This window comes from Gekko japonicus, unplaced genomic scaffold, assembly GCF_001447785.1.
Source record: "Gekko japonicus isolate JY-2015 unplaced genomic scaffold, Gekko_japonicus_V1.1 scaffold2788, whole genome shotgun sequence".
In the NCBI taxonomy this organism is placed as follows: Eukaryota; Metazoa; Chordata; class Lepidosauria; order Squamata; family Gekkonidae; genus Gekko; species Gekko japonicus.
In genome coordinates this window covers 62683-74148 of record NW_015170358.1, presented here as the reverse complement: position 1 = coordinate 74148, position 11466 = coordinate 62683, and the positions used below count along the sequence as shown (strand labels likewise).

The following is an 11466-nucleotide window of genomic DNA, read 5'->3' as shown; positions in this document are numbered from 1 at the left end:
GGTATCTATTTATCTACTTGCAATTTCTTGCTTTCAAACTGCTAGGTTGGCAGGAGCTGGCACTAGAGACGGGAGCTCACTCCGTCATGTGGCACACTTGGGTCTCGAACTGCTGAAATACCGATCTTCCACAGCCTGCAGTTCAAAACCAGGACCCGAATGCGATTGTGGTGCGGCCTGCCAAACTGTTTTCCATCTGTCACAAGAATGTGAGAGTCGTGCTTTCCAAGGTGATGTAACAGAGCCTCTCTGAACTCTCTCCAGATGTGATTGAGTGGATTGAAAATTTAGATATTAGTATTTAGGGCAATTTCCCAGTTGGTCTGAATGCCCATTGTATCAACTCGGTTATGTATTTTCTATTATATGCTTCCTGTGTGTAACTCAGTCATATGATAAATAATAGTTTAAATATTTTACTTGGCAATAAAAGGCAGGAAAAGTATAGAAGGACACCAGACAGGTTAAATGAATACAACAACCTGAGTAAGATCACCCACTGAACGTCATGGCTGCTCAAGGATTTGTATGTGGCTTTCCCACAATAATTGGTTCTAATATTTTCTAAAGCTGTGCCAACTGCCCCCTAAAGCACAGGTTTGCTCACAACTGAACTCAGGAGCTCAAAATCATCCCCAAGTTTCCTTCCTTCTGTTTATGGGAGCCCAGCAGCTTTACTGCACTGGCGATATGTTATAGGTATATCCCTGTGGAACTACTAGAGAGTATTAGATAAGAATTGGGTATGTTCTAGCTCCCAGTACCAACATGAGCTCAAAGTAGAGATTGTTCTGTGCCATAGTTATATTTTTACAGCAGACAATGAATCATAAGTAAGGAATGTGTCAGAGATAGCCACAGTAAGGTTACAGTCCAGAGTCAATGTTTTTATTTGCATTACCCAGATTAAGTAGTTTCTCACAGAAAGGTCGCTTATACCAACAGCAGCGAAACGAACTTTGGTCCTTTATGAGATATTTAAAAGACCTGATAAATCAAATAAATCAGAAAAGTGGACTTTACTTATTTTGCAGTATATCCATTAACTGTCTATAAACATTATTTTTAATCATTATTATGAAGAACCTTTCTTTTTTTGGGGGGGATATATAAGGCTGTTGCTTAAAATAGGAGGGGGGGAACTTTTTAAAAGCCTAAGAGCTATCCCCTGTTTTAACTTGTATGTTTCAAACTGTCCCAATAACATCAGTAATACTGTAATCACAAATTGTATCTTCTTTTCTCCTACCAGCCTTTTGATAAGACATGTCCCTTCCTTTTAGGCATCGGTCATTTCCTGTCAATTTCCTGTTCGGTATGACCATGGGAATTGCACAGCTGCTCTGGCTTCTTACAAATCAGAAACTTTTTTCGCACTCATTCCTTTCCTGCCTTTGATTCAGTTTAAGGATGCTAAGCAAAATATTCATTAGCTTTACGAAAAAAGAGGTGAGGAAACAATTGGCACACAGGCACACCTATTTTAACGCATGAAATTTAACATTATAAAAGATCTCATATGGTAACAGCTTTCTCCAACAAAGAAACATTAAAATACTTTAAAACATACAAAAATACAAAAGCAAATGTAACTTTCTGATGATGAAAGACAAATCATGCAATGTTCATTATTACAAAATGTGGATTATTGTCTGAGGAATAAGTATGAGAAAGTGCTAAATGGATTTCTGATAGTCTAATACAAAGGACAGAGGAAGAATACACCACAAACAACTAAAAAACCAGGGGTTCTTTCAACAGGAAAGGAAATTAAGTGAGAATGGCTGCCATCTTGAGACATCTAAACTTAGAGGGTCCCCCCCCTACACTGCAAGCATTTATAATCAAGGCATGAGTCAAAGGGCAAGAGTTTACAGATTACAGCAGGAGTCTCCAATGTGGCCACCATAGGCACCATGTGCCTATCCTGGTGCTCAAGTGTTTATAGAAAGTGGGCAGGACCAGGTGGGGTTCTTGTATACCAGAGTTTCCAACTGGCCATGCAGATTTTTTTAAAAAATGCTTTGGCAGCAGCTGCCACCACAGCACAAGGATCTTCACCGCATGATTGAGGGCATGCTGTGTGGATGCCAGAAAATATTTTTAAACAGAGCCTCTCCCTTAAATATTGAAATGTTGAAGAATCATGCATAACCTCCTTTGGCAGTCATTTTGTGGTTCTGCCCACAACATGGCTGAAGCGGAATCCAGCTAAGATGGAGGTTCTGTGGCTGGGGGGGGGGGGCAATTCAGGAGTGGAGAGACAACTCCCAGCCCTCTGACACCGGCACCTACTGTCAAGAGCTTGGGGGAGCTCCTGGTCCCCACTTTATCTAGGGAGGCCCAGATCACCAGTGTTGTCCGGCAGGCATTTTTACAACTGCACCAAGTCAGGCAGCTGGCCCCCTATCTGTCTCGCCCAGACCTTGCCACAGTAATCCATGCAGTGGTCACCTCCAGGATGGACTACTGTAACTCGCTTTACGTAGGGCTACCTTCTGGACTGACCCAGAAGCTCCAACTGGTACAAAACGCAGCTGCTCGGGTCCTCACAGGGACCCCACGGAGGGCACATAGCTACCCAGTGCTGCATGAGCTGCACTGGTTGCCAGTGGAGCACCGGATCAGATTCAAGGTTTTGGTGCTCACCTTTAAAGCCCTAAACGATCAGGGACCTACGTACCTTCGGGACCGCCTCTCTTGATATGTTCCTCGAAGGGCACTGAGATCAGTAGATAAGGATCTCCTGGTGGTTCCCAGCCCCAAAGATATCTGGCTGGCCTCGACCAGCCTGGTGGAACTCTCTGAGGAATGACATCCGTGCCCTGTCTGATCTACCGTGTTTCCCCGAAAGTAAGACATCCCCCGAAAATAAGACATCCCCCGAAAATAAGACCTACTTACAGTTTTGCCTCTCGCTGAAATATAAGGCATTCCCCGAAAATAAGACCTCCCCGATAATAAGGCCCCCCCCCCGGAGCAGACAGGAAGTGCGAGGTCTCTTTTAATCAGAGAGCCTGCGCCGCCAGGACAAGCTGCCGCCTGCGGCTCGCTCTGCCCTGACGGAGTGTACCGTATTCTTCTTAATAAGAAATCCCCTGAAAATAAGACCTAGTGCATCTTTGGGAGCAAAAATTAATATAAGACACTGTCTTATTTTCGGGAAAACACAGTATTAAAGTTCCACAGGACATGTAAGGTGGAGATGTTCCGCCAGGCTTTTGGTTGAGGCCAGCAACGTGCCCAGTACCCTCCCCCCCTCCCAAAAATCTGAATGCTAGACAGCCGATCTGTTATTGGAATGTTTAAAATGTATGTTGTTCGTTTAATATTGTATGTTTATGGTTTTGTTCAAGCAGATATGTTTACGGAATGCTGCATGTACTTCCTGATCACCAATTGCAGTTGTCAGTCATACAAGTAGGCAACTCATACAGGTTGCTATTTTAGGAAAGGAAAGAAGCAAGAATCTAAATGTTGAAGTAATACATCGTAATCCTTTCAACCTTACCTTAGTGCCCATACAAGATTTCCCACGCTTATATTCTTTATGATTTGCTCTTTTATCTAGTTTGTTCCATAAAGCTTTGGCTTTCCAACTGGTCACCTTTGATTTGAGTTTTGTATAAAAGTTCCTGTTGTCCAAAGGATCTAGCTCAAGTTGACGAGTGAGGATATTAAAGGCCTGTATGGTACCCTTGCAGGTTGAGGCTTGCACAAAGTTTTCAAATAATTGGCCGGCTTGACTACGTTTGTCATCATCCTTTTCCCCCATCTTCCAAGAATAGAGAGTGGAATATTCTAATGTCATGCTCTGCGATGGCGGTGCATTTAAAAGATGCTATCAAGTTCTTCCAAGCATGTTGCATCTAGACAAAAAACAGGTAAGTCAAGTTAGTGCCACATCAGGAAAATAAAATTCAAAAGCTCACAGACTACACATTAAGAAGCCAGTTGGATGCAAACCGTATAGCAGGACTGACCTCCAGAACTTGAGGTGCAGCCATATGAATGCAGGATGCAACGCACTTGAAGCCCTCAGGTATACCTCACACAAGACCCACTGAATAAACTGAAGTTACACAAGGTAAGGCTGGAGTATCAATTTGCCAAATAGTCTATTTATTTATTTATTTATTTTTGCGATTTCTATCCCGCCCTACCCAGTGGCTCAGGGCGGCTGACAACAGTGTTTAAAACGGTAAAACAATAAAACAATTTTACATATATAATAAAACTGGTGCTTCAAATCTATACAATCTATACATTATACAAGATACTCAGCGGCTCATATTTGCGACCCATGAACTTAGTAGTGGAGGCGCCCCAACACACTCAAACTAAACCACCTCCATGGAATCTGGTAGGTGGACGGTACATCGAAGATGGTATAGTATTCTATGAAACAGGATTTCCAGATAAAATTTTGGTTCTCCATGATACAACTAATCTTGCCAGACTACTGTGGTGGGGTGGGGGGTATAAGCCTTTTCTAGTCATAATACTGTCGTACTCTTCTTACTTAGATGTGGATTTTAATATGTAGAGGAGCCAAATTATTGATATTATAACACTATCAGTCGCCTTATACATCTCCACTTGATCACAAAAGGGAGGAATAAATATGTTTAAAAAATTTTGGTGCAATTTTTTTAAAATCTGCTTCCTCTGGCATCACAGTTCCCCATCTTTTCCTCCTCACAAAGGTTGTCAGCGTGCCAGCTTTAATTCATCAAATTTGGGATTGTCAAGATTATTTCAGCCACCCAAGTGGCTTCCACGAAATACATGCTGAGCTTCCCAGCATTTGAGCCAGTATCGGTATTCCCCAAGGTATGGCAGCTGCTGAGGCCCAGGCTCCAGGCAAGACCCAATGCCACACACCCATGCACCCTTACCCCACAAGCCATCCCACCACGCATGTTCCTGGCTACACACGCTGCCCAGCAACTCCAGTTTGGTGTAGCAGAGTGGCAGACCCTAATCTGGAGAACCAGGTTTGATTTCCCCCGTGCTGGTGTGAGCTACCAGCCTTGTCCCCAGCTCGCCGTCCACCCAGCGGTTCAAAAGCTTCGGCGAGTAGATAAAATGGGTACCACTCCTTAGAGAGGATGGGCACACGAAACCCCCCGGTGGGGGAAGTGTTAGCTGGCGAACGGAATGTCCAGCTCGTAAGATCGGAAGCCTAGAAAGATCTCTTCGGCATCAAGAAGCCTGTAATGGGCCGTTCTGGCCAGGCGGTGGCAGTGTGGCGTTGTGACGAAGCAGTCCTGGAGTCCTGGAGAAAGCGGACGTCATCAAGCCAAGCCGAGGAAATATGCCGTCTGGAACATGTCTAATCTACAGCTGAAACAAAATCCCCGTCGGCTGCGAACGTGGGCAATTTAAAAGATTTATATGTGTTGTCCTCCCTTACCCCTATGCATCATTGTTAGTCCCTTGTGAATGTGTAACTGTAAATCGCTCAGAGCCAGCACCAGCAGGATTGAGTGATTAATAAATGGAAAGATTATTATTATTATTATTATCATTATTATTATTATTGTTGTTGTTGTTGTTGTTGTTGTCCTCCTCTCAGGAGCAGTTCTCTCAGCCCCACCTACTTCACAGGGTACCTGTTGTGGGGAGAGGACGGGAAGGAGATTCTAAACCGTTCTAAGACTCTGAGTGAAGGTCAGGGTATAAATCCAATCTCTTATCTTGTTCTTCTTCTTCTACTGCTAGTGCATGGTGGCAGTGCTCCCAGCATCTGGGTAAGGTGGCATGGGTGGAGAGTGGGGAAGGGGTCCTGGCCACACTGTCCAGTGCTTTTCAAAACTTGAAAATGGCCATGCCAGCATTAGATCCATGCATCAGACACTAACTAGGGTTTAAATTACCTCTGATGCGACGTTGTGCCAGTATTTCTCCCAGTGATTCCATTTTTAAAGTATAAAGCAACCTAAGAAGCTTCAGACCAAAGATCAAAAAGCAGTACACCAAGAGAGTAACTTTTCTCTTCCTGACAATTGTCTCTCCCCTACCACTGATGTCCCAGAAAATCATAAGATCATCTGATTCGCAAAGAATCTAAGTTGCTGCCAGCAAGAAAGATGTCATCAAGGAACATCACATGAACACAAACTTTATATCACTTTTCATTAAACAGTAATTACAAACAGGGGTCATTTCCTGCAGGAGCGCACAGGAGCGGAGCTCCGGCAGTAAAGAGCCCAGGGGGCGGGCACATGCAACAAGCCCCACTCCCTGCTCCCAGCAGCCCTCAGTCAGAGCAAGAAGCAGCCAGGTAAACTGCAGAGCCCCCCCCCCAGGGCCCCGGTCCAAAACAGTCCAGTGGCACCTTTAAGACCAAGTTTTATTCAGGTACAAGCTCTCCCTCCTCTGCGAGGACAGATCTGCATGTCCCCCCCCCCCCGATAGCTAGCAATCCAAAACAGTCCAGCGGAGCCTGAGCGGTGGGTGTTGCCTTCTGACACACGTCTGGTGATGTCAGGGGGTGTGGCACATGCAAATAAGTTATGCTAATTAGTTATGCTAATGAGTTCCTGCACCTCTTTTTCTACAAAATGACCCCTGATTACAAATATGTTTACTGCTCCTTTTTTTTCCTCCAATCCAATGAATACTGTATGAAAGCTTAGCACTTAAACTCACTAACTTAGAATATTGCTCAAATAAGGGCAAAGTACAGTTTGAGTCATACCAGACAGGCAATTGCTCACAGCTTGTGTATTTTCCTCAGTGTATCAAAGGTCAACCACTTATGCTACTATGGATCAGACTGACAGCCAACACAGCAAGGCCTTTTCTGGCACTTCAAGGATATTATTATTAAGTTTGTCTCAAGCACCACCGATTTAAAATAAGATTTTTAAGCCTCTCCTGGGGCATGTACATTTCTGCAGAACACTTTACTGAAGTAACTGTCAGACCCCAGAGAAACCACTCTTCATGCAATCTTCCTTAAGCAAGGTTTATTGGTAAGATTTGGACTTCTGTTAAGGTCAACGTCTTTGCCAAGACTAACAAGCAAAAGCAAGGGGTTGATAATTGGGGAATGGGGCCCACCTACCAAGCATACATCACACGGACCCACAAACGTTACCCATAGGTCATGAAAGAGTATAAGACCTAACTAGCTTTGTCTAAAGTCTTATCTCTCCCAAGGACACGACTCCGGTTGGACCTGGGAATGGTCTGGGGGCTGCTTCGGAAGAATTAGGAGTTGCCCCTCCACACGCCTTCATACACCCATTCTCACACTCTCCCCTTCCCACAGGAATGTCAGGGAGGACCGATAAGGGCAGCGAGCAAAGCCAGATGTGCAAAGTGGGCAGAGTTACAAAAGCGAGTACATAGCTGAATAATATCATCAATGCAGGTCCGAGTCTGACAGTAACTCTGGGAACTTTAAAGTATGTACACAAACATGGGTAGAGCCTAAGCCAGGGGCAAACTCTGTATGTGTGTGTAGGAGGGGGGGGGGTTAAAAATGAAATGGATTTTTTTTTTGCTGCTGCTGCTGCTGCTGCTGCTGAATGTCTTAACCTGAACTATATTTGACCACTCATTATGATAGCATGGTAGGTCCAACATTGCTCACTTCCAGGGTTCATTTGGGGGGGGACGCGGGGGGACGCCATCCCCCCGGGTGAGGTGCGGGAGGGCGGGGCCTGGAGCTCCCTGCTGGTGCCCGCTGGAGGTCGGCACCGGCTGTGGGGAGGACACACTTCCGGTGATGTCAGGGGGTGTGGTATATGCTAATGAGTTATGCTAATGAGTCCCCCTAGCTCTTTTTCTACTAAATGACCCCTGCTCACTTCTGATTTGAAGAGCCTGACAATGTTAGCTAGAAAATTAAGGAGGCAGTGGGTGATTTAGAGCAGATTTTTTTCTCATTTATTTACATCATTCTCCCAAGTGGGGAACCACAGCAGCTTACACAGTTCTCACAACACCCCTGCAAGGTAGATTGGCCTGAGTGTGTGTCACTGGCAAGGGGTCAACTCAGCAAGCTTCCGTGGCAGAGTAGGGATCTGGACCCAGGTCTTCCTGTCCAGATTCAACCATTATACCACACTGGTTCTCATTACTGTTAGGGCTGCCCGTTACAGGTCTTCCATAGCTTTGTTACCCAAGACTCATCTTAACTGGAGATGTCAAAGGTTGGATCTGCCACCTGAAGCCTAGGCAGCACATACTCGACAATGGAATTAGGATCCTTTCCCAAGGGAATTCACACACACGTGCCTTAGAAGTATTCAAAATCAACACGGGTGGTTTTAAACTCCATGTACTAACTTTCAATACAGGAAGTGGCAGAGAGGCAGTCAACCATAGGCAATATATTTCAGAAATGTACTGCTTAGGATGAAACTATCGCAGTCCTTCAACAGGAAACTAAGGCCGAATCTGCATTTGCATTTTTAAATCATTTTCGTGCTGCTGTGACGCCGTCTTTCTCTATACTTGTTTGAATGTTGTTTGGAGACGATTCTTTTAAAGCAGTGGGGAGGCGCAATGACAGTGGAGCCGCCCCAAAAGGACGCTAAACATATGTGGACGTGCAAAAGTATGCCAAGCACTGTTGAGGTGTGAAAACGACACCAAATGTAGACAGCTTTTTTGAAGACGGAGTCAAAAGGCTGGGACACTGGTGGGAAAGACAAATGCAGATTCCACCTAAAGCAAGCATTCAGGTCTACAGAAGTGCAAATGAAACTGACATACCAATTTGATTCTCAGTTTTCTGTTTTCTTTCGTAAATAAGTTCCTACAGTTTGTTTGTCTTTCTTCTTGTATATCCTGTCTATTGCCATATAGTGTGACTTTTCAGTAAGGAAACATAATCATGTGTTTGGATCAAAGGGCTGCAGGAGAAGCAAGATGGCACTTGCATGTCTTGTGAGAGAAGCAAGCACACAACTCACTCTCCAAACCCACAAAAAAGGAATGTCTATTTCCTTGCTTTATCACTACTGAAAACCTCTCATATCCCATACTTTGAAATAAAAAGTAAAGGTAAAGGTTCCCTTGCTCGAAAGCCAGTCGAGTCCGACTCTAGGGTTGCGGTGCTCATCTCCGTTTCAAAGCCGAAGAGCCAGCGCTGTCCGAAGACATTTCGGTGGTCATGTGGCCGGCATGACTGAACACCATGACTAAACGCTGTTACCTTCCCACCAAAGTGCTACCTATTTATCTACTTGCAATTTCTTGCTTTCGAACTGCTAGGTTGGCAGGAGCTGGAACTAGAGACGGGAGCTCACTCCGTCATGTGGCAACCCGGGTCTCGAACTGCTGAACTACCAACCTTCCACAGCCTGCAGTTCAGTGTCTTAACCACTTGAGCCACCGCAGCTCCATTTATACTTTGAAATACATTATTTAAATTATTTTCAAACTTATTTCCACAAACCCTAGAAAGTAATATTCATATTTCCATATAAAGTAAATTCTGCTTTTCCTACTTATACCTTTTCTTTAAGCAAGCTTCTACAAAATAGCTTTTGTGGCTAGGGATGGAATTCAGAAAAGTTCCTACAATGTATATAAATGTACAATATTATCACTTGTTTTGCTGAAGGAATGAAACATTTTAAATACAGACCTACTAATGTGCTACTTTGGCATGTTAAACCTGTCTAAAACTGCCCACTAGAAAAAACACCAAAGAACTACATTTTAGATGCAAGGTCACACCATTATTTTAGAACATTTAAATAACCCTGCTGAAATCAATCTGTGAAGATTTAGGTTTTGTTTTCCAACAGACCAAATGAGCATTTAAAATATGCTTGAAAAGAGAAGATGACAAGAGCAAAGCAAGGAAGGTACATTTCAATGTGAAATTTCCTTTTTCCAGTTACAGATAAGTCATAAAAATCTCTGGGTCAGTTCAAAAACTTTCTTCAACAGCTCCTGAAATCAGACAAATGTAATTTCCCTTTCAAGTACAAAAGAGAAGCTTTTTTATATATCATATATCAGTGATGGCAAACCTTTTAGAGACTGAGTGCCCAAACTGCGACCTAAAATCCACTTATTTATCGCAAAGTGCCAACACGGCAGTTTAACTCATACATTAACTTAAGATGATCCAAACAAAGGAAGGAAAGCAATCCCAAATGCTTTCATTTACTTAAAATTATTTGGCAGAGAATTCGACACTTTAATGATGGTCTGGACCTGGCTGGGGCAATGGCACACGTGCCCACAGAGAGGGCTCTGAGTGCCACCTCTGGCACGTGTGCCATAGGTTCGCCACCACTGTCATATATCCTTTGTTTAACTATTGCCCACTCCCAAGACACAGTCTAGGGCTGCCAGCCGCCACCCTCCAGAGGAAGCTGTGTCTCCCTGCATAACTATTTTAAACCATGCAGTCACAACAGGTAGGGCTACCAGCATGTTTCAATGGTAAGCTAAACTTTATAGCATTGAAAACACTTAGCTCTTTAATGTTTTACCATTGAACACATTATAGCAGAGGCGTTGAACTCATTTGTTATGAGGGCCAGTTCTGACATAAATGTCAGTTTGTCGGGCCGGGCCACGCATGCCATAAAATGTAACACGTGGTACTGGAGAAACAAAGGATGATTTCAGATGCCAAATGGCAATAGCAGGCATGATTGGATTAGCTGTGATATGCAGAGGGGAAGTAGACATGGAGATATCAGGATTGGTAATGAGACAGGAAACCTAGGTCTCAATTCGATACAGGAGGATGCAGTCCAGGAGGATGCAAAGAATGAATGGACATAAGTCTGAAAGTGAGCCGTGACTCATGAAAGCACATACCCTACCACAAATTTTGTTAATCTTTAAGGTGCTACTGGACCCATACTTTCTACTGCTATTAGAAATCACAACATTCAAAACATTCAACAGTCAAGAACCACAAAATTCAAAAACCAGTGGGGGAACATTTTAACCTTCCAGGACATTTAGTTGCTGACCCAAGAGTAGCAGTTTTCTTACAAAGGAATTTCAAAGGGAGATTAGAAAGACAGACTGCTGAACTGCAACTGATAATGGAGCTCAAGACAATGCATCCTCCTGGACTGAGTTGAGACCTAGGTTTTTTCTCTCGTTACCAATGCCTGCTATTGTCATTTGGCATCTGAAATCACTTCACTCTCCAAGATGTAAGGACAGATGGACTCACATTCTAGCTGTAGGCGAAGAAGTGAGCAATGACTCATGAAAGCTCCTGCCCTGCTGCTAATTTTGTTAGTCATTAAGGTGCTACTGGACTCTTGCTCCCTTCCACTAACAAAGAATGCAAGCTGTGCTGTTAAGTTCCCCCCCCCCACATCTGTTAGAACTGGAAAGGGAGATCTCTCCAGGTGCCATGGGACTCCCTCTCTCTCTCTCTCTCTCTCTCTCTCTCTCTCTCTCTCTCTCTGTGTGTGTGTGTGTGTGTGTGTGTGTTCTCTCTCTGTCTCTCTCTCTCTCTCCCCCCTC

General features: G+C 44.0%; 1 protein-coding gene across 1 annotated transcript in view; it reads right to left on the bottom strand.

Moving 5' to 3' along the window:
- MICAL2 (microtubule associated monooxygenase, calponin and LIM domain containing 2) overlaps positions 1–11466 on the bottom strand; it is a 162069-nt gene that overhangs the window by 116478 nt on the left and 34125 nt on the right. Inside the window, exon 2 of the mRNA XM_015418213.1 lies at positions 3512–3869. Coding sequence (XP_015273699.1) covers positions 3512–3811 — 300 coding nt within the window. The 5' untranslated portion in view covers positions 3812–3869. The remainder of the gene's footprint in view (positions 1–3511; positions 3870–11466) is intronic.